The sequence below is a fragment of the Seriola dumerili genome, unplaced genomic scaffold (assembly GCF_002260705.1).
Source record: "Seriola dumerili isolate Sdu_G_001 unplaced genomic scaffold, Sdu_1.0 BDQW01000800.1, whole genome shotgun sequence".
Lineage (NCBI taxonomy): Eukaryota > Metazoa > Chordata > Actinopteri > Carangiformes > Carangidae > Seriola > Seriola dumerili.
This window is the reverse complement of record NW_019175055.1, coordinates 69,514-93,701: the sequence shown is the minus strand read 5'-3', so window position 1 is coordinate 93,701 and position 24,188 is coordinate 69,514. Positions and strand designations below refer to the sequence as shown.

General features: G+C 43.5%; 1 protein-coding gene across 4 annotated transcripts in view; it reads right to left on the bottom strand.

Moving 5' to 3' along the window:
* The window catches only part of LOC111237012 (filamin-A-like), a 49,113-nt gene that overhangs the window by 22,530 nt on the left and 2,395 nt on the right, over positions 1-24,188 (bottom strand). For 3 of the 4 annotated variants that reach the window (XM_022765942.1, XM_022765946.1, XM_022765945.1), the window contains exons 2-9: positions 18,540-19,046; positions 4,982-5,233; positions 3,687-3,784; positions 1,559-1,706; positions 1,123-1,241; positions 948-1,025; positions 484-646; positions 144-344 (exon numbers count right to left, since the gene is read on the bottom strand). In XM_022765942.1, the coding sequence (XP_022621663.1) occupies positions 144-344; positions 484-646; positions 948-1,025; positions 1,123-1,241; positions 1,559-1,706; positions 3,687-3,784; positions 4,982-5,233; positions 18,540-18,909 (1,429 nt within the window). In that variant the 5' untranslated portion in view covers positions 18,910-19,046. Of the gene's footprint in view, positions 1-143; positions 345-483; positions 647-947; positions 1,026-1,122; positions 1,242-1,558; positions 1,707-3,686; positions 3,785-4,981; positions 5,234-18,539; positions 19,047-24,188 lie in introns of those variants that run through there. The other variant, XM_022765944.1, reaches the window with a different exon arrangement.

The window sequence follows — 24,188 nt, the reverse complement described above, 5'->3', positions numbered from 1 at the left end:
CTTCACAGTGGGCTTTGTTATTGCTCACAGTCACAGATCTTGGACTTCCATTAATGTAACTTTAACAGGGAAAAACATTTAGCAGTAACATCCTATACAGGACAACTTATGAGCAAGATTTCTCTCAAATGTATGACTCTTACCCTCTCCCACGTTGACTGTGAAGGGGCTCTTGCTGATCTGACCACCAGCGAACGTGACATAGATGATGTGCTGGCCCTCCTGGGTGGGTTTGTAGGTGCAGCGGTAGCTGCTGTTGCCCTTATCCTCGATGGTGCAAGTCACCGTGTTCTTCTTGCCGGCAGGGTCCATGATCACCACCTCCACCTCCCCAACACCGGCACCTGAGAGAACAGCGAAGTCAATGAGGGGCATTCAAGAACAGGAAAACACATGATAAAACACACTCGCACAGACATCCTCAGTTTCCATCCTAACAACAGTAAGGAAGCCAAACCTCACTAACAGTGTCCGTGTTATTACCTGCTGTGTAGACGTCAAAGTAGGTGGCCTTGTTGGCGATGTTTCCTGAGGGCTCCAGGCCTGGTCCCTGGGCCGTGGCCTTGCTGGAGTCTCCTTGAGCCATGCCAACCTCCACTTCAAAAGGGCTCTTAGAGATGTGCTGCCCTGCAAACAGCACCGTCACCTACAAAGCAGAAAGGAGAGAGTAAAGCCTTTAACCCTCAGGTCCCACTTACAGGGCATACAGGTTACATGCAGGTCCTGAAAAGCCTTAAATGTTTTCTCTTGCCTGCTGTGGGCAGTAATCTTTTTGCTGTGACAAAGGATTATTTTTAATTGATTAACCCAGCTATACATTTTACGTCATGTATCCTGCTCCAAATATCATAACTTTAACTACAGTGCAGCCCTCTCTGCTTCTTAGAGAGTCATATCACACTCATGTGAGTTCAGTCCTATGCATTAAAAATAAGCTCTTAGCTTACCTTGTGCATGCCTGTGACTTTAGGGATGTAGAAGACAGAGTAGGTGCGGTTCTTGTCATTGTTGGCTGTCACTTTAGCCTGAAAGGAACGTTTTAAGAAGTTAACAAAAATAGCATAGTGCCACGATGAGCTAGAAAAGTTAGAAGACTGTATCTCATCAGAACCAGTGTCTCACCTCCTCTCTGTGTCCAGCAGGGTCCTCCACGTAGACCAGCACCTCTCCCATTCCTGCACTGATGGTCTCGACGGTGAACACAGCTTTCTTCATCACCACATTACCGACAGGCTCGATACCTGCAGAGAGAGGTGGGACAGTACATTAAAAATACCTGTAAATACATATAAATATGGTCCTGAACTGAAGTGAAAATGCTGTGGGTACTTGTGCATGTCATTTAACATTCATGTCAAATTTAAGGCAGTATCCAGAAGAATCTACAGTAAATAAATTAGCCTAATTTGGACAAGCTCTCAGTTTCTGGGTCATCGGCTGTAAACATACTCTAATCTGATCCAGCTGTTCCGGGTACTGCATTTGTTTCCTTGTTGAAGTCTAGCTGCAGGTGTGTGTGTGTGTGTGTGTGTGTGTGTGTGTGTGTGTGTGTGTGTACCTGGTCCATAGGCGCGGGCCTTCTTGGGGTTGAGTTTGGGTCGGAGAGGTGCACCAGGCTTCAGTTTAGCCTTGGGGAACTGGGACAGGTAGGTCATGACTGAATGTTCGTCCACATTGGGGTCAACGATCTCTTCAGGGGTAATCACCTGAGAAGACAAGAACGTTTCCAAATGAAAGGGCAGTTGTTTTTCATTGTTTACATATTTGCTAATGAAAGAGAAGGGAGGCTACAGCTGTACAGCCTGAAGCAATGATTGATTAGTTTCCATGGAGACGACTACCCACAAAAAAATCAACTGAGTTGTGTTGTGATTTAGTGATCGTACCACATACCAACCTCCACCTCAGCTCAGAAAGTACCTGTGGTAAACTAACATGCAAACAGGCTGGCACCCGCTCACAAAGACATGCTCATTGTCTGACTTTACAACCCACAAAGACAGCAGGGGAAGGGACGGAGCCAGTTTCTGAGCAGAAGCAGAGCTGAGGGCGGAAACGGCAGCGACCACAGAGCCAACTGTCAGCACGCTATGCTGTGCCAGCTGCCAGCGCTGTGCCAACTCAGTGCCAACACAACACACTGTCAGACAGTCACAACCCAAGAACCAGCACAGTGAAACTACATTTGGTGAATCTCCCTATCAAACACTGAACTTTCCCTCTGGGCGAACACGACAGGGGATAAAATGTTTTAGTCAGGGCTGTGTTGATTATGTGTATGAGTATGATCATTACGATAAGTCTGGTGGAATATTCTATATTTTCTTATCGTCAACAAATGCAATGAAAATGATCGAAATTAAATACTTTTTTGGCCCCGATCCAAATCTGAGTCTGATACAATACATATATTAAGTTAAATGTTGATTTAATGTATCTGAAACTCTGAAATAACAAATGTTTACCACAAAATCTGACAGATTGAGCTGCTTGATCCAAAAACTGAAGGTCGTAGTTCAAAATTATGAAGTTTATAAGCTTAAATTATTGATGTTTTATTAAGTAAGTCCGATGAGTCTGCTCGCAACTGTACATTGTTTGTGAGGGAAGAGCCTCCACTCTGTAACATCAATCTTTGGCTGAGTACAGACACAAAACCAGCAGCCATGTTTAAGTTTGGCTTGTTGTCAAGTTAATCACTGAATTAACCTTCATCAGCCACAGCCGACATTATTTGCAGCCAGTGACGTTTGGGTAAAAATGAGAAGCTGCTTCCTGAATCGTTTCTACACTGATCTGGAGGATGAGCATCGGCTCAGGACGTCTACTAAAAGCTACAGTGTGCAGCTGCTTTGGGACGTTACTGAATGCTTTTTAAGAGTTGAATATTTGTGACCCTTGACCTCTTCAGTGGGAAGCAGTTGGCTTGGGACTAAGTGCAACAGACAGGGAGGAGAAGAACATTGTTGGTTTTAGTCTTTTCATGAGATTTCTTGACACTAAGAAAAAAAAAAAACAGAATATCCATCTTCTCCTCGAGTTCAGTTTATCCTTTAACTGGTTTATCTTGTCGAATCAGGTAAAACTGAAGGTAAACCATGGTTCAGTTAACACAACGTTAGGACAAACAGCCGTCCAAGTATAAACCATTAGTGGGTTAAAGTGATCCTTTGTCCCTGCTGCTGAACACTGGTAACCTTGGTAACAGACAGACAGTCTGATAGTGGTAAATGCGGTGTAACAGTGAAGATGTGCTAAACATGGCGCATAGACATGAGTCATTTATTTTTCATATGGAAATGTGTAGACAAATGAAGATCTTTATTGTAGTTCTCAGGGTCCTTCTTTGCCTTTAAGATTATAGATATGAAATGTGCTGCTTTTGCCACAGAGTTACACAAATTGTTGAAAAAAAGTCATCGGCTGCTTATTGACTCAGTGTTCACCAGCCTGTGATTGTTAACACGGCCACAGCGACAAGTGAGAAGTGGTGTAGGCAACGTTGTGCAATTTGTTCACTTCCAGTGACTCTTCTTCTTAGCCATAGGCTTTTGGTTATACAAGGCTAAATGAGGCTGTAGCAGCACTCCCCAATATCCTGCTTATGAATTAAACTTTTAATTTGTAATAAGAATGTGTTTGTTCAAAACAGCTTCTTGGTCCATTGTTGTATGTATGTGTTTTACCTGTGGGATGCCCAGCCAGTCGTCAGCTTGCTGCATGGCCTCACGGGCGTTGTCCACTGGTTTGGTCTGATCCCACTGGTCCCAGTCAGGACACAGACCTGCAGGAAGCAGCAGGATGATAACTCATTTAATGAAGACAGGTAGAAACATGTGCTGACGATATATATAGAGATCTATAATGATAATAAGCAGTTCTATTGTGTGCATTTAAAACTTATAAATTGTGTTTAAAGCTGACAAAAAACTGTTTTTATTCACAGTGATACTCTGTATTATTCATAACCTCGCATTTTGTCTTGTGAATGTATGAGAGGGAGAATTAGGAACTAAGTTGCACTTTGTTGTTATAGTGACACAGTATTTCTGTTGGATTCAGGCACATTTAGTAAACGTGAACTTCACTACACAAAGGAACTGAGAGCCTCTTGAGAGCCTGATAATCTGTCTAAATATGGCCAAACATGTTGACTCTAAAGTTGCAGCCTTGATGGCATCCAGCAGATAAATGCAGAACGCATAATATGCCTCATCTGTATTCGAAGGTGAATGTGGAGCAGTAATTATCTGCCTCTGTGGCTCGTCAAGATGTCTGCCCTTGAATTTATCCACTGGATGTTATGATACTCCATCATTAACACACAAACGTATCCTGGTAAAGTGACTGTGTCAGCAGTTTTTCCTCTACTTGTTTATAATTGTCTCTGAAGTCTGCGGGTTATTTTTGGACACCGTAGGGACATCTTTTGCTGGAGGGATGTAAAAGCTTTTGTTGAATCCTTATCTCTGGCACGAGGCTGTTGGTGATCCACAGGTATGCCAAACATCCTGAGTATGTAAACAGAAACCTCCTTTATGCCTCACTTTCCTTCACCTACATCCCTCCTCCCCCCTGCTCCTCCTCTCTCCTCACTTCCCTAATTGAACAGGACTCAGCACTCCTGCTCTTCATCTCCACTGCCCTCACTTTTTTCTCTCGCAGCGATGAGAATTAAGCACTTCTGCCTTCCCCGACCTCAGACCTCAGCTTTCAGTCACTGTTGGCTGCAGACCGTTATGACGCTAAAATCAGCCAACTAACATCTACGATGCAAAAAGAGTTTCAACACTGTATTTAAATGATCACAGTAAAATGCTGTGGTCCACTGTTTCAGAGTGGTTTCCTCCAGAGACAAATGTTTCTGGCAATTAGGATTTGGCTGGTGTTAACTCACGTCGCTGGCTATGGGGGATACAGATGTGCACACACACACACACACACACACAGACACACACACACACACACACAGTTCCTTCACCTGGAGCACAGCTGTCAACCAGGGCACCGAGGGCCCGACCGGTCTGCCAGTCTCTGTGGAAGTTGGTGATCGGAAGCTCGGGCAGCTTGTTCTGGATCCATCCCAGCAGCCTCTGCTTAGGCGTCTTCTGCTTGCCATCATCCGCCTCCTCCTCCTCGTCCCACATGGGCATGGAGATGGAGTAGTGCAGGATCAGGGTCCATATCAGACCCAGGATCAGCTTCAGGTTCCCATCCACGATGGCTTTAGAGTCTAGAGTCCAGAGGAAGAGAGAGCAGATTTGAAGTCATGTTACCATGCTAAAACAAATCAGAGCAACATCCTTGTTCTGTAGAAGTGTTTTAAGATAAAAAAAAAAAAAAAGGAAGCAGATTTTTTTTTTTTTTTTTTTTTACACATGTATCGAAAGGGCAAGGGTATTTTGAAATTTTTTTTTAGATGCAGCCCTCCTTCAAAATACAGTCAGGTCACAATGACCACACAAAGAATGTAGATAGGAGATACACTGCATGAGAGGGACTCGGTCTCTTGTTTGATCTTTGAGCTTCTACTTAACCATCAGAAGTGAAATTCCCCTCAGGAACATCTGTTATCTGCTATCTCATGTATGTCTTGAAGGAGGAGGGGAGTGCATACCTAGAAGTCATCGCCCATGCTCTGGTCTGGGGAGGGATTGCAGTAGTTTATGTTGGTGTCCAACTCCAACAGATTTCAATCTCCACTGAAGGTTATCAAATGACATTGAACACGGATTCAAACATCAGCTCGATCTTACGCCTTTGATACTGTTGAGAGTGGACGTCTAGGTTGGATTATCTGGTCCAGTCGTCAGTTGGTTTGGACCTCAAAAGGAAATTGCTGTGTTGCCACTGGTGACCATAAATCTGAGCAGGATCTGCCTGATATGTGGAGGCTTCAATTTCTGGACCATTACAATTCAAGCTGTACATATTCCCATGAGGCCAAACCATGCACAAAATAAGAATGCTGATTTACTTGGCCAAATGAATATGGTCCCACAAATTCATTCATTTACTATCCAGTATTTAAAAGGTCCCATATTGTATAAAGTAAGATGTGCATGTCCAGGCTCAGAGCCTCCTCTCTTCTGATTGGCTACTGACCTGTTGTTACAAGAGCTCCAGAGAGAAGCCTGAGAGAGGAGATGGTAAACTACACTGAGATGGTTTTCGGTTCTTAAAACCACAAATATAGCTTCTTATGGATCAACACTTCAAATAAAACACCAGAAAAGTGTAAAATATGGGACCTTTGGGACCTTTAAATAAAGACAAAAAAGAATATTGCCTTGCCTTGAGTGTCTCTACTTGATTGATGCAGTTTTCTACTGAAGATGAAACCATAAAAATGAGTCAAACCCTCTCAGTCTGAGACATAATGTAGGTAATCAGAAGATGGAGACAGAGACAGACTGTGAAACAAAGACTATTGTGATGAGTGTAGAGGGCTCCTTCTGGATGAATCATACTGCACGAGTTATATAAATATTCACATGGAAACATCTGAGCAGAAATATGATACATACACATGCTACTTATTGTTATTTTAGTACGGCCACTATGCAAGTTCTATGTTTTCTATATAAAGGTTTGGGATGATTTATACATTTAAACAGATGTAAACTCATTCACTTACACACCAGTCTATATTGCAACAGAATGACATAACACCACGTCTGGTAACATGGTTGGTTGTTGTAAAGTGCATCCGAGGCATTTGTCTGTGTTCACACACGACCACATGCACCACTGCAAGCAGAGGAGAAAGTGACGCAACCAGAAGCTAGCCAGGGCATGAGGAAGACACACACACACACACACACACCAATATAAACACTACAGCATGCACACACATGTTGCACAAGGAGCAGTTGATCAGGAGGGATGATTGCTTAGGTCCACCCTTGAGGAAAGGGTGGAGCAGTGTGTTTGTGTGTGTGTGCCCTGGCGGATGGTGATTAAAACATAGTTAAGGAGGAAAATGGGGTTAAAGTTCTGGCTCTTGTGAGGATTTGAGGCTAGGTCCTGATGGCTATCAAGGGTGTACAGTGGTTTTAGGCTCTCTGTGGTGTGTCCGTAATGTTTGGGGTCATGTGATGTGTGAATCCCACTTCTGACAGCAGCTGTGTTCACTTGGCAGTTTCCCTGAGACTCTGATAAAGGCTGCAGGGAGCATGACAACAGAGAGAACGAGGCTAAAGAGAAACAACATGAACCTCTTTGGACAGGAGAGCTTTAGGCTAAATTCATTCCAGTGCTACTCACATCATTGTCAACTTAATTTGTTTTGTTATTGTTGTCTAGACTGGAATAATTGCTGGTAACAGCAGCTCAACCTCTACAACAATGAGGTCTTGAATGATTCTTTTTTTTCTTAGATATTTTTGCATAAGAGAGCTGGGGCTGCGGTCGGGGGCTGAGGCTACTGAAAAGGCTGAATATGTAATGCCTGCAGTAAGAGGGCCTGGAAGCTGTTTGGCCAAGAGTTTGAGGATGGGGTTAGGAGGGACGGGGGTCTAAACCAAAAGAGGGAGGTGGAATTTGATGCATGTTGAAGATGGAGCTGAGGAGCAAGCTAGTTGAGAAATGAAGGATGTTAAGAGATGGAAAAAAGCAAATCTAATGCAAAGAAACATGTGAGCGTTAGATCAGATGACTTTAATCTGAGGAATTTTTTTTGCCTGTATGCAGAAGTACATCTCCCACTTCATCTCAGCTGACTGTCTGTCTGAATTCATATGCCAACACAGAGATGTGCTCGCGAGCTGCCAACCCTGCTACACGACATACATGACATATGAGCAGCTCCCAGTGGAAAAACACACTCTGCAGAGTGATAAAATGGAGCAGGGTCAGACGATGGGCCTGTTTGGATGACCCATCACCATGGGAACTTTGAGAGAGCTGGATGTTATAGCAACAGAGTGGCAACTCAGGCTGCTCAGGAATGATAGGAAAGGAAAAGAAGGGGCAAAGCTAGACGCAGAAGAGACGGGAAAGAGTGATTGCAAAGGGGGGGGGGGGGGGGGGGGCAAGAGAGAGAAATGTTGCCTGAAGGCAAAGATAAAACTCACTGACAGCTATAAATTGTCATTCGTACTGATAGGAGGGAGTGAATGGTGCCACAGGTTGGTACTTGCAGCAGGAATGCAGATCAGCTAAAGCAGGGGTGTGTCACATAGCAGCCTTTCAGCCACTGCAGCACAAACAGCACACGACCGCAACATTACCAGAAGTGAAGAAGAGACCCCAGTGTGCAACTAGGGATACTTTAAATATATCTTTTTCATAGTTAACTGAATAATCATCCGTCTATAAAAAAAAAAAAAGAAATCAAAGAGTGAAAAATTGTCATCACACGTCAAAGGGTCAAAATAAGACCATGCCTCCGCCTGTACAACATACTGTCAGCTTAAAAGGTTCCATATTATATACGGTGAGATTTCCATGTCTTTTTTGATTATAGAGCAGGTTTTATATATGTTTCATATTAATACTGTGAAAGTATCAAAGTGCTCAGTCCACAGAGAAATGCACACAGCCTGACGACTGAGCCTTGAAACGAGTCGGCAGGACTTCTGTAACTTTGTGATGTCACAACAAAGCAGTCACTGCTCTTAGCCACGCTCCAAGCGCCGCCCACCCGGACCCACCATCCAACCTTACAGGATTTGGTTTCTCTGAGCGTTTACCTGAAATCTCCTATATCTTTATTAATTCACTCAGAAAACAGTGATCCAATCAGAGGAGAGGCTCAGAGCCTCCTCTCTTCTGATTGGCTCACCGAGCTGTTGTTACTAGAGCTCCGGAGAGAAGCCTGAGGGAGGAGATGTAAAACTACATAAAGATTGTTTTTGGTTCATAAAACTGCAGATATATCTTCTGATATATATCAACACTTCAGATAAAACACCTGAAAAGTGTAAGATATGAGAACTATAACTAAGTCAACAACTATCAAAGCTGTCCAGTACAGAGCATCATTTCAGGTTTGGGCAGCAGACAGCGGCCCGTCCTCCTCCTCCTCCTCCTCCTCCTCCTCTCCTGCTGCTGGGTTTTGTTAGGACATAAATTCGCTCACACTGTCTGATAAAGTGTGGTTACGTGTTGTTCTTCGATTCATGCCTCTCACACACAAAGCCACTAAACATGCAAGGAATCTGCCAGCATTCCCGGCAGACCACAGTGCACCAGGCCTGACGGAGCCCATATACGGACACAGACTGCCGCAGACTCCCCCTATGCTGACTCATACCCCCCCCCCACTTCCCAACCCCACCCCCCAGCCTTTGTACTGGTGTGTGTTTTTGTATTTGTGTGTGTGTGTGAGAAAGAGAGAGAGAGAGAGTGGAGGCTACCGTATGGAGAGTGTGCATGCCTGTCTTTTGATGCTCCTTCTGCCCCAAAATCTCCCATGACTCATCTGTTTGGCTCGTTGCTGCAGCCCCCTACCCCCCTAGTGACACTGCTATGACATCATCACAACCCCTGACCCACAGCCTGACCTGGTCCCAGCCTCTCGCAGAGGGAGAGGGAGGGTGGAGAAGAAAAAGCACAGAGAAGAGGGGGAACGGTTCTGCACAATATTCAGGTTGCACTGCAACATCTGGAGCAGATTAGTCCTGAGATCTTGTAAGGCGAAGGACGAAACAGCACAGCAGGTCTGGAAGGTCCTGAGGTCTCTCTCTTACCTGTCAGTCGCTCACAGCATCTTTATATTTATTCATACATGATACTGTGCACATATCATTTTAATGGGGCCCAGCTAAATTCAATCATGTCTTCACAAAATACATGGTACTAGTTGTTTGGCGATGTAGCTACTACTCGCAGGGCTAGTTGGTGAGCTAACGGCTAAAACTCCTGCTAGCCAGGAAATTGCTTAAGCTAATCAGTCACAGTATCGTTATTGAAGAGGTTAGCTATCAGAGCCAACGGCCTTGCTAGCATCTCTCTCCCTCACTAGGCGTTAACAAGCTCGGTCTCCAAGTTGACACAGTTTACTCAGACGATGTATTTGTAGCACGGACTCCTGTCTCATAACTGTCCACAAACCGCTCCCCTTTTGATGAGCAGGTTAGACTGAACAGTGAAACTCACAGATTTTGTCACACGTAGAAGCCAATCCACCGATTGTGGTGATTACACTGAAATTAACAGCTTTCACATCATAATTTTGCTGTTTAAACACTTATGTGACAGGTCTTTAGTGTATGAGCTCCAGATCTACACTGATAAGTCAGCCGGCAGTTACTGCAAATATTTGTATTTGTGTATACTGTATGTCGGCCAATAAGTAACGAGACACTGCAGAGCAAAAATGTAAACATATGTGTGAAGTCATTTAGAAACATTAGTTTTTCCACCAGGGAGCTTTTTTTCAAATGTAAAACATCCTGGACAAAACAAAGTTTGTTCATGTCCTGTTTTTATAAAAATAAAGTTCACACATCAGTTGTTCTAGTATAAGTACAAATTTCTTGAAGTTTGTACATTTTCGTTTCAGGAATGAAAACTGTGTTGCTGATTACAGCTGTGGTGAGCTAACTAGCAATTATCATGGAATTAATTTTAATGTAGCATACCCAACCGTGATCATTTACCCAAAACTCTCCACACAACATTTGCTTTAAGCCTGGTATGAACGACGTACAGCTCGGAGTGAGCAAGACTATAACATGTCCTACATACTGAACACATTTACTTGGTATTTAACTGGCAGACATCCTCAGACATTAAGACTGTCAAAGTGTACTAGGGTCTAGCAGCACAATGGTGTCAACATGGACACACACACGCACACACACACAAAAACACACATTCACACCATGTCTGGAAAAAGTGGGAGAGAAAACCCAGTCAGACAGAACACAGTGAGGAAATGTCACACATTCCACACTGCCCTTATCTCTGAGACACACACACACACACACACACACCCACACACACACACACACACTATAGTAGCCGGTCAAGTGTCTGCCTTATGTTCCTATCATACAAAAAAAAAAGATGATCTAGGCTATAACATGAAACTTAAGAAAAACTCAAATATGAAAAAACTGTGACATGAATTCAGCTTGTAGCCTCAAACATCCAAAAACTGAAAATCTTTGACCTGGAGCTCTCTCTCCTTTCCCTCCCACCTCTCCTCCCTCCCTCCATGCAACAAGCCACACTGGAGCTACTACACTTCCTCCTCTTCCTTTCTACTCCTTCCAGTCATCCTCCCTCCCTCCGCTCTCCTTCTCTTCACTCCCTCCATTGGAAAAAAAAGTTCCTCCTGGTTTTTAGCCTTAAAAGGGCAGAAGCAAACTGGATCTTGGCAGCCCTCCCATTCCCTGGGCTCCGGTTACAGACGAGGGGGGGGGAGGAGGGAGGACAGGAGAAGGGAAGGGAGGCAGAGGGGGTGGAGGGCCCAGAGAGAAAAGAGAGAAAGGCAGGGAAAAAGTGCTGTGTGGGACAAATTTTAAAGCTTGCACTGAAAACAGCACCCACTAAGGATGGGCTGAGATATGTTCATCTGAGTGAGGAGGAGACCAGATAGGCTGAGAGAAAATGAAGTGTGAAGGGGGGAAAAAGGCAAGGACAGAAAAATGAAAAACATGAGAGGAACAGGGAGCGGCGAGTGGGGACAGGCTAAGACAGAGGCTGAGGAGGTGAGAGGAGGACACAGGCACCGCATGAAATGATGAATGAGGAGGTTTAATAAATACCATGCGGCTTTGATCAACCCCTCGTTTCCTGGAAACATCTGAGAACTACGATCAACCATAAGACCAGAGTCTGGGTTTCCAAGTAATTGATAGTTCTCGGGCTGGCAAAAATGATTCAGGTCTGGAAAAGTAGATCCCCTCCAGACGCGTTTCTGGCAGAGGAACCGGGGCCGCGTCTCTGTGTAGGTAAAAATCTTGTAACATAACAGTTTGCAAAGCACACAGAAAAACTCCAGTCAGTGCAGCTTTAACATTTCATTATTATTATTATTATTGAAGTTTATATACAACTCATCTAAATATCTCACTTAACAACTGTAGATTTTTGTTTGATTTATGTCTGCTTGTTCGGTCTGAACATGAGGCATGGGGTGCCGCGGCACGTTTCCAACACTGATGTAATGCAATAGCCTGAATACCACTGTGCTGAATGCGAATGCGCACTCCGCTAATCCTCAGTATCCACTTGACCAGTCCCCTTTCGCCTGTGCAGACAGGAAGCCATGCTAATGATAATGAGCTGGCAGGAAGTGATCCATTTTGACCTAACAGGGTGGCTAAACTCTCCGTTATCTCGCTCCCTGGCCAACATTCCTCTCCGCCCTGCACCGCCAGCACCATCGCTCTCTCACTTCTATCTTGTTTCTGAAAATTAAAGATTACATTTGATGCCGCATGACGTCCCAAACACCAGCAGGCCCTCCGCAAACAAACTATTTAGACTTCCCAATGGGTCCATATAGTGCTCGCTCATTATCTGACGGCTGACGATGCAGTTACAAGAGCCTTGGGAGCTGCCTGAGCATTATTGCTGTAATTACTCAAGGACATTGAGTTTAAACCTGCATGAACTCATGCTTTGGCCGCACAGGGGAAGCAGAAACAACACTGACATGTTATCACGTTTTTTTATTATCCATTTAACTGTGGTTCAGTCTCCACCAACTCCTGAGACAAATATCTGGCTCTTTAGCTGCTAAATTCTCCATCATTTTCACCAGCTAGTCTCTAACTGTGGCGGTCTGCTGTTTGTCAAAGATGGTTGCGTACAGTAGGTTTTAAAGGGGTTTTTGAATAGAGAACAGAAGCCTGCTGCTGCTGTTAACACCACTGATAAGATATAAGTGATGAGAGTGAACTAAAGCATCAAAGTGATGCTACAAGTTTCCCCTAAGCTCCATAAACATGAAGATGTTTGTCATTAGGCGTGACACTTGATAAGTACTGATCACAGCAGCTCTAATGACAGCTTCCTTGGAAATGGGATCCATGACATGAAATCATTCATTATATCATAAGATCATAAGTGAAAGTTAAATATTGAATAATCATCCACCAGGTTGTTATCAATAAAGGTTAAATCAACACTGAATCAGCAGATATTATCTTATTGCAGATATATAATATCCATGTATGTGTGTCGGCTGAAAGAAGAAATTGTGTTACAGAAATGCCACAGATGTATTTAAGGTTATTTAAAGCAGTGTCACATTACATAGTTTGTGCTGAACAAGCCAAGCAGTGAGATGTGGAAGGACTTCAGTCATGTGGAGATGGTACCATCCCGAGAGAGAGAAGTCAGACACGGACGTGCTCTGTCTAATCAGTCATCTCCATCCGCACATACTGCTGCCACCACACCCCAGACACAGTCCATCACGGTCGCACCACACCAAGTTAGCATTCAGGCAAAAATATTTCTGAAAGAAGAAGAACTTATCTCGTATCATACTGATTAATAGATAAGTCTTCAAAACTTAAAGCTACACTATGTGACTTTTTTTAAAGGAGGCAACAGCACAACCTCCCTCCTATAAATACAAAGTTGAAGTAATAAGCTATGAAACACACACTCACTACAACACACTCAGAGGTTTTGTTGCGTCAGTCTTACTCGGTCTGTTGTGACGAGCAGCTAATGGCTCAAATGTTGGGAAACTTTATTCCTCTTCTTTGCTTGTGCTGCTGCGCTACTTGTGCCACAGATGAACATTTCAATAAACATGTTGTGTTTTGTTTTCCTGCAGAGGAATGATAATCTGTGACATAATAAAAAAAATAGCCTATAATCGTGCTGTAACCGAAACTGACTCAGTGAGTTACACAGCAATATTTAAAGTTTACCACCATTAGTCACTAAGGGAACAACTAACAGCTATTTTCATTATCGATTATTCAGCTAATTATTATTTTTGTTTTATTATTTGCTCAATAAATCAGCAGAAAACATAAAAATACCTGTTCGATGTAAAAAATATCTTGCTTTGTTCAAACAACCTCAAAATATTCAGTTTCCTGTCATGTAAGACCAAGGAAAGACTCAAATTCCCACATTTTAAACCTAGAACATCAAATATTTCAAATTTTGGCTTAAAAATGACAAACAATCAATTATCAAAACAGTTAGTGATTCATTTTCTTCCACTAATCTTTGCCATTCTATATCTAGCTACTGGTCAAACCAGACAACGTAAGACTGCAGCAGAGGTGTGTTTTACTTCTACGGATTAAATTCTTTTTAGTCCTTAAAAGAAAATGATTCTACTTCCTCTCTAAGACATTACATACTGTGACTTTAAACCTACTGAAATGAGCCCATGTCTCAGTCTAAGTGCTAAGAAGACCTTCTGCTAAACAGTTAGTACGTTATCTCCGTCTTTTATCAGTAATATAGAGCACATTTTATTATTATGTAACCGTGTAACAGGAGGAGCCTGGTTGTTGCCACACAGGCGTCTGTCTCAACCTGCAAGTCTCTGCTCCCAGGCAAAGACAGGGGAGCAGCCAGGTACAAAGTTACACCACAGCTCTGTTTATTTCACATCCTGCCTGTGCCGGGAAGAGTTTGGCACCGTTGGGCCATCGTACTGTTTTTCGACAAACTCCACACAGGCTCGGTCAAGTTCAGATAGAGAGGTTTTAAAATCTGGGCTGGACTAAAGCAAAGATGCTGCAGACGAAAAGCTGACAAAGCACGAACGTCTGCACAAAGAGCGTCTGTCTAATAAAACAGTCACTGAGTCTTAATCTGCTTAACAGCTACTGTGTTAAAGCCTCAGCGCGCACACAAACATCAGCAGGATGATGCCAAGTGAAATGATTGAGCCTGTTCAAACATGGGTGTGATGAACACAGAGGAATATCCACATGAGCAGTTCTCTCCTCATGCACCACAGACACGTCCGCACACAACTTAAGATTTAAAGATAAACTGATGAACAGATACACATAAAAAAAAAAAAAAAATGCATATCATCCAAGAAAACTAAACATACAGACCCACGAAAATCACACCGAGAAATTTACCAATTGCTAATTTGACAGTATGAGACCTAATGAGCCTGTGCCTGTTAAATCAGTGTTACAGTCAGTGTCTCTCCCCTGGTTCACTCCTCTGGCTGCTAGATGGCAGCCTTGTCACTCTTTCACTGCGCTCATGACTGAGTACATGTGAGTCCTCCTCTGGATTTATCAGTGGTCATGTGTCTGCTGCTGGTGCCAGATAGATCATGTGGGGGTTTGTCAGAGCTGCAGAGTCAGAGATTACCTGTCGGGTTGAGACCTCATTAGAGTCAACGCTAAACTGCAGCCTGTGCTGGGAATGGGAGGATGTACCACAGGGTAGAGCTGAACGATCCAGCATGATGATGATACAGGAGCGGATCCATTTCAAATAACAACCCTCATCTCAGTGATTATGATGATGATGATGATGATGATGATGATGATGATGATGATGATGATACATGTCAGGGCACTGAGATTAAAGCTGGTGCAGCAGACCACAGGTAATGATAAACAGGAGTTTGGGCAGGGTTAGCATTAAGTGGCAGCCCTGTTAGCTCCAGTATAGGGCTGAAACTGTCGACTAATCAATTAATCAGTTCAAAATCAACTATTTTGAAATTCAGTTAATCACTTAATATAATAGTTTATTACATCTTCAATCAAGAAGATTGATACCACTGCAGTAACTGTGAGGCCACAGCCAGGAGGTGGTTATCTTAGCTTAGCATAAGGAATGGAAACAAGGGGAAACAGGCACCACGGCTCTTTCTACAGGTGGCAAAATACACCACCAGCAGCTGTAAAGCTCACCAGCTCACGGGTAGTATCTTGTTAGTTTAATCTGTACAAAAACAGAAGTGTAAAAAAGAAAAGTTGTGGTTTTAGTGGTGGGTGTGTTGGGGACTATTTCTTTTGTCGGGTGTAGTAACATCTGGCACATAAAACCACAACTTTTCTTTTTTTACACAGTGTATTTTCAACGGATTAAACAAACAAGATAGCAAATGTTATTTGGGGGGCTTTAGATGGTCCGCTAAGTGGATTTTTAAACCTTTGGACAGAGCAAAGCTAGCCTTGTTTCTTGTCTTTATGCTAACCTAAGCTAACAAGCTACTGCCTCCAGTTTCATTGTTACCTGGAATCGATTTTCTCATCTAACTCTCGGCAAGAAAGAAATTTAACCTATTTCCCAAAATTCTCAAACATGAATATATTTGCTTTGTCCTCTTCTATATTGCTGTAAACTTTGGGTTTTGCACTGTTGATTGGGAAATAAATGCCATTTGAAGAGTTTGACTGGCTGCGTTTCTCTCTTTCCAAACATTTTATAATATAAATTACATTACTGATTGTTATTTGCAGCCTTTGTCCTGTTTGTCACTCTCTGCCTTTTGGGTGGTGCAAATTACTGGTTTTTCTTGAGTAACTTAAGAGGAAAAAGTTATAGTAGGCACTGTTGCGTACTTGTCCATTTTTAGCAAGCAATAGATAAGTAAAAGGAGAAATGAAAGAGGTGTGGACATGAAGATCCAACACACAAAGAAAACTGAAAAGTCATCAGTTAGGAAAATGACTAAAGGTGTAGAAAGTGTTGTAAAAATAAAGTTTGAAGTAAAAGTAAAGAGGTGAAATTAAACAGAAACACAGAAAAACTTCAGGCCAAAGACAAAAGGAGAAAGCGTGTGCATCATGCCGAGCAGTGATGGCAGTTTAGTAACTTGTGGTGAGGGTTGCTGCCTGGGTGTGTCCATTTTCTGCAATGAAAGGAGGAAGTAAAAGAGGAGAGCGTGCTCCTCTCTCATCTTCAGATTAAATGACTCAGAAGGAGCAGCTAGGATGAGGGTGAGTCAGCTGGAGGCACAGACAGACGGACGGACAGACAGAGCTGAGTGGGATGGCTCATTGTTGCCTGGTGCTGTGCCCCGAATACAAGAAGTGCATTGTTTAATTAAACAACAATCAGATGGCATCAGGATCAGAAAAGTAATCTCCCTTTAGCAATGAGTGCGAATTCTTTGTCCGGTAAAATGAACCTCTTAATCTGAGGCGCGCTGCATTTGAAAATGTGACTCATACAACTATCACATTTGCATAGATAGTATCTTCTATCACCAACCACAGCCTTGATAAACACCATATCAACTCATGGTGTGAAACTCCACCTTTTCCTCTCTGGCAAGATGAAAGTTTTGGGGTACAACTGTATTTAACCCAGCGTTCAAACAGTGCCACCACCTCACCTGTCGCCTGCTGCAGGAAGTAGTAGCATGTGTGTGGAAACCATGAGCTGAGCCAGACATTCCCCCGGGGATGACAGGGACTCACTCATGTCTGATTCACACACACTCAGTCACAAACCTCTTCTGTTCTTTCCAACCACAGACTCAGTGTTGAAAAAGGTTTTGTCTCGGGACAGGACAGGTGTTGTTGTTGTTGTCTCTCTTTTATCCAGGTGTGTGGGGGTGAAACATCTGCTAGAATTAATCAATCCTTCTTATGCAATCTCAACTATGGACAATTATGAATCAAAGGCCCTTGAGCCTCTTTGAGAGCCACTCCTCACTGTTGTATTTTCCTGAGTCTGTATCACAGCTCAGCAGAACCTGACTTTAATTCACCCGCAGTCACACACACACACACAACTGCAAAATCATCAGTGTTGTGAGCAGCTGCATGTAGGCAAAGCCCATTAAACCCAGTTTTATGTCACCAAGCATGAGCCAAGTCCTGTCTAATGCTGTGGAGACCCAGCCCCAGCCCACTGCACGACATGAGCACAGACAATAGCCCTGTGTCTGTGTGTGTGTGTGTGTGTGTGTGTGTGAGAGAGAGAGAGAGAGAGAGAGAGAGAGAGAGAGAGAAAGAGAGTGTGTGTGTGTGTGTGTGTGTGTGTGTGTCTGGGTGTGTGTACAGGATCAGCTCCCCTATCCCACTAGGCCCGAATTACATCCCGGCCCACAAAGTTTGCCTCAGACCGGCCCAGCCCGGCTCGGGCAGCAGGGGAAACAGAGAAAGCCTGGGGCCCCTCTGCACACAGTCAGACCCCCTCCTCCCAAAACAACCCGCCTCAAATCTGGACAGCCAGAGACAAAAGTTCTGCGCCCCTTGGACACCGAAGAAACGCCTGCTTTTCTCCCTGAGTAATGTTACCAACACCCTCCTGTGGACTCATCTGACGCTCCTTCACATGACTAAACTCAAGTGTGTTTCCACCACTTTTTCTTTAAAAAGATGATTTTTTTTTCTCTCCTGGGCAGCAACATGCTCAACTTTATTCCTGCAGGCTTGCACACATGTACTGTTCTTTAAACTATCTGCTTCTATATGGCACTGAAGTTTAGCTGCTGCTTAGCACCACCCAGGTTCATTTCTTAAAGAAAACCAAACGTGTGTGCAGCAACAACAACAGAGAGGAAACCTGAATGAAGGTGGAGATGTGTTAGGGGACAGCTGCCACTCCGAAGCGCACACACTGGCACCCATTCATTAAACTCAGCATTGTTTTTGCGGTGTGTAGAGACGTGTGTGACTCACCTATGGACACCAGCTTGATGTTCTCCTTGTCCAGGAACTCCAGAGCCACCGACACGTTCTCCAGCTGCATCTGGCGGAAGGTGGGCCTCTGGTTGTACTTTCTGAACATCTTCTTCTGGGACAGGACCTCCAGGAGCCCGATGAGCCGCAGCCCATCGCTGAGGTCCGTCTGCAAGTTGCCGATCCTCTTGTTGACGCATTTCAGGTGCTCGTTACACCAGCGGGTGAAGGTGTTCTGCTGGATCTTCTTCCACGGCGCATCCTCGGCCAGGTCCTTCTCCGTGGCGGGCATTTCTGCGTCCTTGTCCGTGGAGAGAGCGTTGGGAGCGGGCGCGGCGCTCTGGTGGAGCCGGGGGTGGGAACCACTCATTTTTATGGTCTCGGCTGTCTCTCGGTTCGCTGGCGTTTTTCTGGGTGGAGTCTGCTCAACTTTGCGTGGCCGCTCCCTTTCTCTCTCTCTCTCTCTCTCTCTCTCTCGCTCTCTCTCTCTCTCTCTTTCTAGCTCGTCTGTGTTTGAGAGGAAAGAAAAAGAAAGAAAGCAGTTAACATGAGAGAGTGACTTATAGCCCGGAGATAGAGTTTTCTCATCGAGAGGAGGCGGCTATGTCAGAAAAGGGAGTTGTTCTGGATGAAACTGAAACTGTCCAAGTGAGAAACTCGTCCAATGAGGCAGCTCTAAGGCTGTGATACACGTTTTCATGTACAGGACCCGTTTAAGAATAAACTGACACACATTTAGCTGGACTGTCAAATGGCAGTGATTAAAACCAGACTGACCAAAAGCTGTGGGGGAGAGACAACAGAGGGAAAAGAAAAGTCAGTATATTTCTCAACACATTGTCCAATAAATAACATAAGAGTAAAATTGTCCACATATGCTTTGGGTTAATCAATTCAACCTCACAGTCACTGAAAATTGATTTTAAAGGTCCTATATTTTACACTTTTATTATTTGAAGTGTTGATCGATTAGAAGATGTATATGTGGTTTTAAGAACCAAAAACCATCTCAGTGTGGTTTTAACTCTTCTCTCTCAGACTTCTCTCTGGAGCTCTAGTAACAACAGGTCAGTGGGAAGAGAGGCTCCCCTCTGATTGGCTCACTGACCTGGCTCGCTGACTGTTTTCTGAGTGATCCAATAAAAATATAGCGAATTTCAAGTAAACACTCATAGAGAAACCAAATGCTGCAAGGTTGGATAGTGGTTCCAGGTGCGCCAGGCTTGGGACACGGCTGAGAGCGGTGACTGCTTTGTTGTGATGTCACAAAGTTACAGAAGTCCTGACGGCTCGTTTTAAGGCTCAGTTTCTGAATCCAGGCTGGATGCATTTCTCTGGGGACTGAGCTCTTTGATACTTTCACAGTATTAATATAAAACCTAGACCTGCTTGATAAGTAACAGTAATGTTGTAGCTACTGGAGGGAAAGGAGGTTATTTTCTGAGCTGGAGAAACGAAGTGATGCTGTACCAAACAGGATCAGAATCAGCTTTACTGATTATACATTGTGTGTACACCTACAATGAATCTGACTTTGTTTTTGTTTTTTTTTCTTACTGACGGTTCCAAGAACAATCCTGCAGAAATGAAGGGCCCATGTTCAGGGTCCCTGTGAGGATATGAGCTCATCTGATGCTCGTGCTCATGGGTCCCAGGCTGCAGTGAAATAAATATTTGAGATATCCAGAGGGATATGAGGATCACAGGGTCACTGTGTTTGTTTCTGTCTCTTGGCCTGAATGCAGCTTTGTTGTTTGTGCCTGTAAGCGGGGACTGTGTGCTTATTTGTGCACATACTTTCAGCCTAAATTTCTACTTCTGACATGCGTGTGTTAGTGACATGCGTGTGTTCGTGTGACATCACTGTGCCGTGTGTGCAGCCTTATCTTTAAAGAGGTCACAGTGTGGATCAGCCAGACACTGAGTGTCTAGACACCAGCCTTACCCACCTCCTCTGGTAGTCCTCACCGGACTGACCAAACATGAGATCACACACCAAGTATGCACTATATGATGAACTAATAGCAGCCTCAGTGTTTTATAGCAGCAGGAAGTTTCTCTAAATGTAACAAGGTTAATTTGGAAATGTTCTTCATTTTCACTAAAAACTGACAGTTTCCTCATTTGTGTCAAAGAGACATCTCTCCCCCGGATTTCCTCAGTGAGTTGGACACATTTTGGTTGTTTCTCTGGTTTGTCACATAATGTGGGGAATCACAGTACAGGAGAGGAGATAGAGAGGGGACGGGCTGGCAGATGTTATAATCCAGAAGTCTTGCAAATGTTCCTAACACTGTAGACGTTCTTAGACAGCAGGGATTACAACTCTTGTTGTGGAAAGTTGAGGAAAATGACTTTAGAGGAGAGCGCCAGCGACTTTCTATGGAAATGAAACCAAGTTATGATGACATAAATACCTGTGTCGCCATGCTTGTAGTTTTTTTATATGGAAGCTGTAGTTTTTGTGGTAGCTATAACGTGTGTTTAAATCATGAAGGGTTCAGTTTCTTACAGCAGTAGTGGCTGGAGACTTGTCTCCGATGACGGAAACTAAACCCCAGGGCGACGCTTCATTTTTACAGAACGACGGATGACAACATGCCGAACGAGAGACTGCAGTCACAGACGCTAATGGAGCAGAGGTTAGCTCGGACATGACGTTATGAGTTTGGCTCTCTATTCAGCTGCATTATGGGAGTTGTAGGATGCAGCATTTTTGAAGCTTGACTCATACTAGGGACTAAAAATCTGAATATCTTGACCTCTCCTACTTCAGTTTTCACTATTCTTTATAAAATCTGTGATTTGTAAGTAAACTTACGTGAAAGTGCAATACCAAATCTCTGGAGTGCTCCTTTAATATGACAAACTCATTTGATAAAATTTGCAAATCTTGACAACTCATACATACACAAGTTCCTGTCCTTCAACTCATTTTCTTTCTCTGAGTAACAGAACAGCAGAGGCCGTGAAGACCGAGGGAGAGAAGTGACTCTGCAGCTTTTTTGACTAAATAAGGAGCTCAGTGCCAGGAGCCACAGTGTGGCCAGCAGCCATAAAGAATGCTCTGCCTTTGTGTGGGTGTGGGTGTGTGTGTGTGTGTGTGTGTGTGCGTGCGTGTGCGTGTGTATGTGTGTGTGTGTTTGTGTGTGTCTGGTCAAGGGAGAATCTGAAGAATGCCCCTCACCCCCATAACAACCCTGGAACCCCCAGTCTTAATGACAGCTCAATAAAAGGGCCCTATTAATGTAACACACACACACACACACACACACACACACACACACACACACACACACCCACACACACACACACACACACACACACACACACACACAATCTGGCAGCAGCTTGCTTTTAGATTCACTGGGCCATTTAAAACAATAGAACAATAGATTTAGACAGTTTGGTGCATAATTTGCTCCATTTCACAACTTTCATTACATTAACCATTTACAGGCTTCAGCCATAATTAAAATATAAAACTGTGGCGACAGTGGAGACTGAGTGTGGCAGAGCAGGGAGCAGGGCAGATTCACAGCATCTGAATTAAAGTGAAGCAGATAAGACACAGACAGTAAAGAGCTTTAAGTGGATGGATACACTGAAACAGAAATGTTTCGAGGAATCATCCTTTGATTACTCACTACTGAGAGCACAGTGAAGTGTTGCCTGGAAGTGAGTGAGCGCTGAGAAAACTGGTGAAATATTCACTGCGTAGCGGCCTATTGTCTCACTGGAATTCACCAAATAAACAGGAGACAAAACACAGGGCGGGGACAGGGAGAGCTGACCAAGACACATCAAAATGTCTCAGAATCTGAAGACCAACCCGGTCTCTCTGCTCGGTCGTTTGCCTCCCTCTAGTGACCATTTGTGGAACTACATTTTCTGTTCTTTGCATCGGCTCCTCTGCTACTTTCTCTCGCTTCACTCTCCTCATGTCCTCTTCTCTTTTTTGAAGCTTATCCACCTCTTCCTTATTGCTCCTTCAGTTTTCCCCCCTCCGTCTCTAAACTGGACGTTTTCATGTATCTTCGTCAAATTAGGGCTGATGTGTAGTTGTTTGCATTTATTTGACTTTAGGAGAGCCCCACACTGACAAATAAGGTTATTTCATTTCATACTGGGGAATCCTGTGGTTAACACACAATCCGTATTTTTCACATGTAATACTGAAGGCGCAACGACTGTGAAACCAAGAAGGAAACCGCAATATAAATGTCAACGATCTACAGTCATGATACAAGAAGAACACTGTGAAGGTGTTAACCTGCTGCAGGTGCAGCTTCTTCTGTTCTTATTACGTCACTAATGTCACAAAAAACTCATTTTACATTTCTTAATTAACACTATAATACATTTAGATCACAAAAGTATTGATTACCAACAAGCCTGAGACTGCAGACCACCTGGCTGCATTTAAGTCAGGGTTAAGTCTGAACCAAACTGTGGAGTTGGAGGATCTATGTAAAACCCAAACTAAGAACTGTATTACAATACAGTTTTGTGCGACTTGTACTTTAGTTTTCATTTACACACAACATATTGTACTTTTTATTGCACTGCACTTAAATAACAGCTGTAGTTGCAGATTTGACATGCAACACATATTAGGAGCACATAGAAAATGATAAAGTGCTTTGCTACTAAACCGCCCTGTAGTGTGTAAAGCATCTAAAACTGGCTGCACATAGACAAATTACAACACTGAATAATGATATCCAGTAATAGAATATACTGTATCATAACACTTCTAGCTAATGAGTCCTGATACTTTTGATACTTTAAGTGCATTTTGCTCATAAAGCCTCTGTACTTTGAATAAATGAACACTTTGAATGCAGGACCTTTACTTTTTACTTACGTGCAGTATTTTTAGGTTTTCAAATAAGATCTGAAAGCAGAGCTCTTCAGGCAAGCTACTCCGAGCTACTCCAAATCCTTCAGGTCCTGAGTTAAATACTGCACTTTCATTTGACATTTCATTTTCACGTCAGGGTTTTAGTCAAAGCTGACAATGAGCGCAACAGCTTCATTTCCTCAATCAGCAGAATTACATGAAACCCGAAGGGTGGAGTGCAAAGTGTTCTAAGTGTTTTAAGTGTCAGGTGCGAATGAAGTCATGACAAAATATGTCCAGCCTGATAAAGAGCAAATACAGCGAGGGGAGGGGGCTTTTGATCTTATATGATGATCATGTTCCAGATAAACTGCTGAATATGAATATATAAAGTGTATATATAAACTCTGAGTTAGACTAGTTAGACTAGTTTAGATAGCTAGTGGTTGAGATGAATGTGATTAAAGTGATACATATATTATTATAGAACCAGCCTGCGATGCCGGCAGATTCTCATCATCACTCACCACACCCGATCAGCCACAAGCAGAGCACAACTCAGCAAAGCAAGCTCGACTAATGTGCGTGCAACGCTGCCAACCACTTGAAACATGCACACAAGGTGGTGAGGAGGGAACAAGTCAGATGCACAGATTACAGCAAAGTTACGGCTTTCCCCTTAATTTCCTGCAGGCAGTGTGTGTGTGTGTGTGTGAGAGTGTGTCTTTCGGTGGCACTTGCTGAGTGAAAGTAGACCAAGATGTGTCAAATAAGGACAAACTTGGTGTACATGTTTACGTCTCACA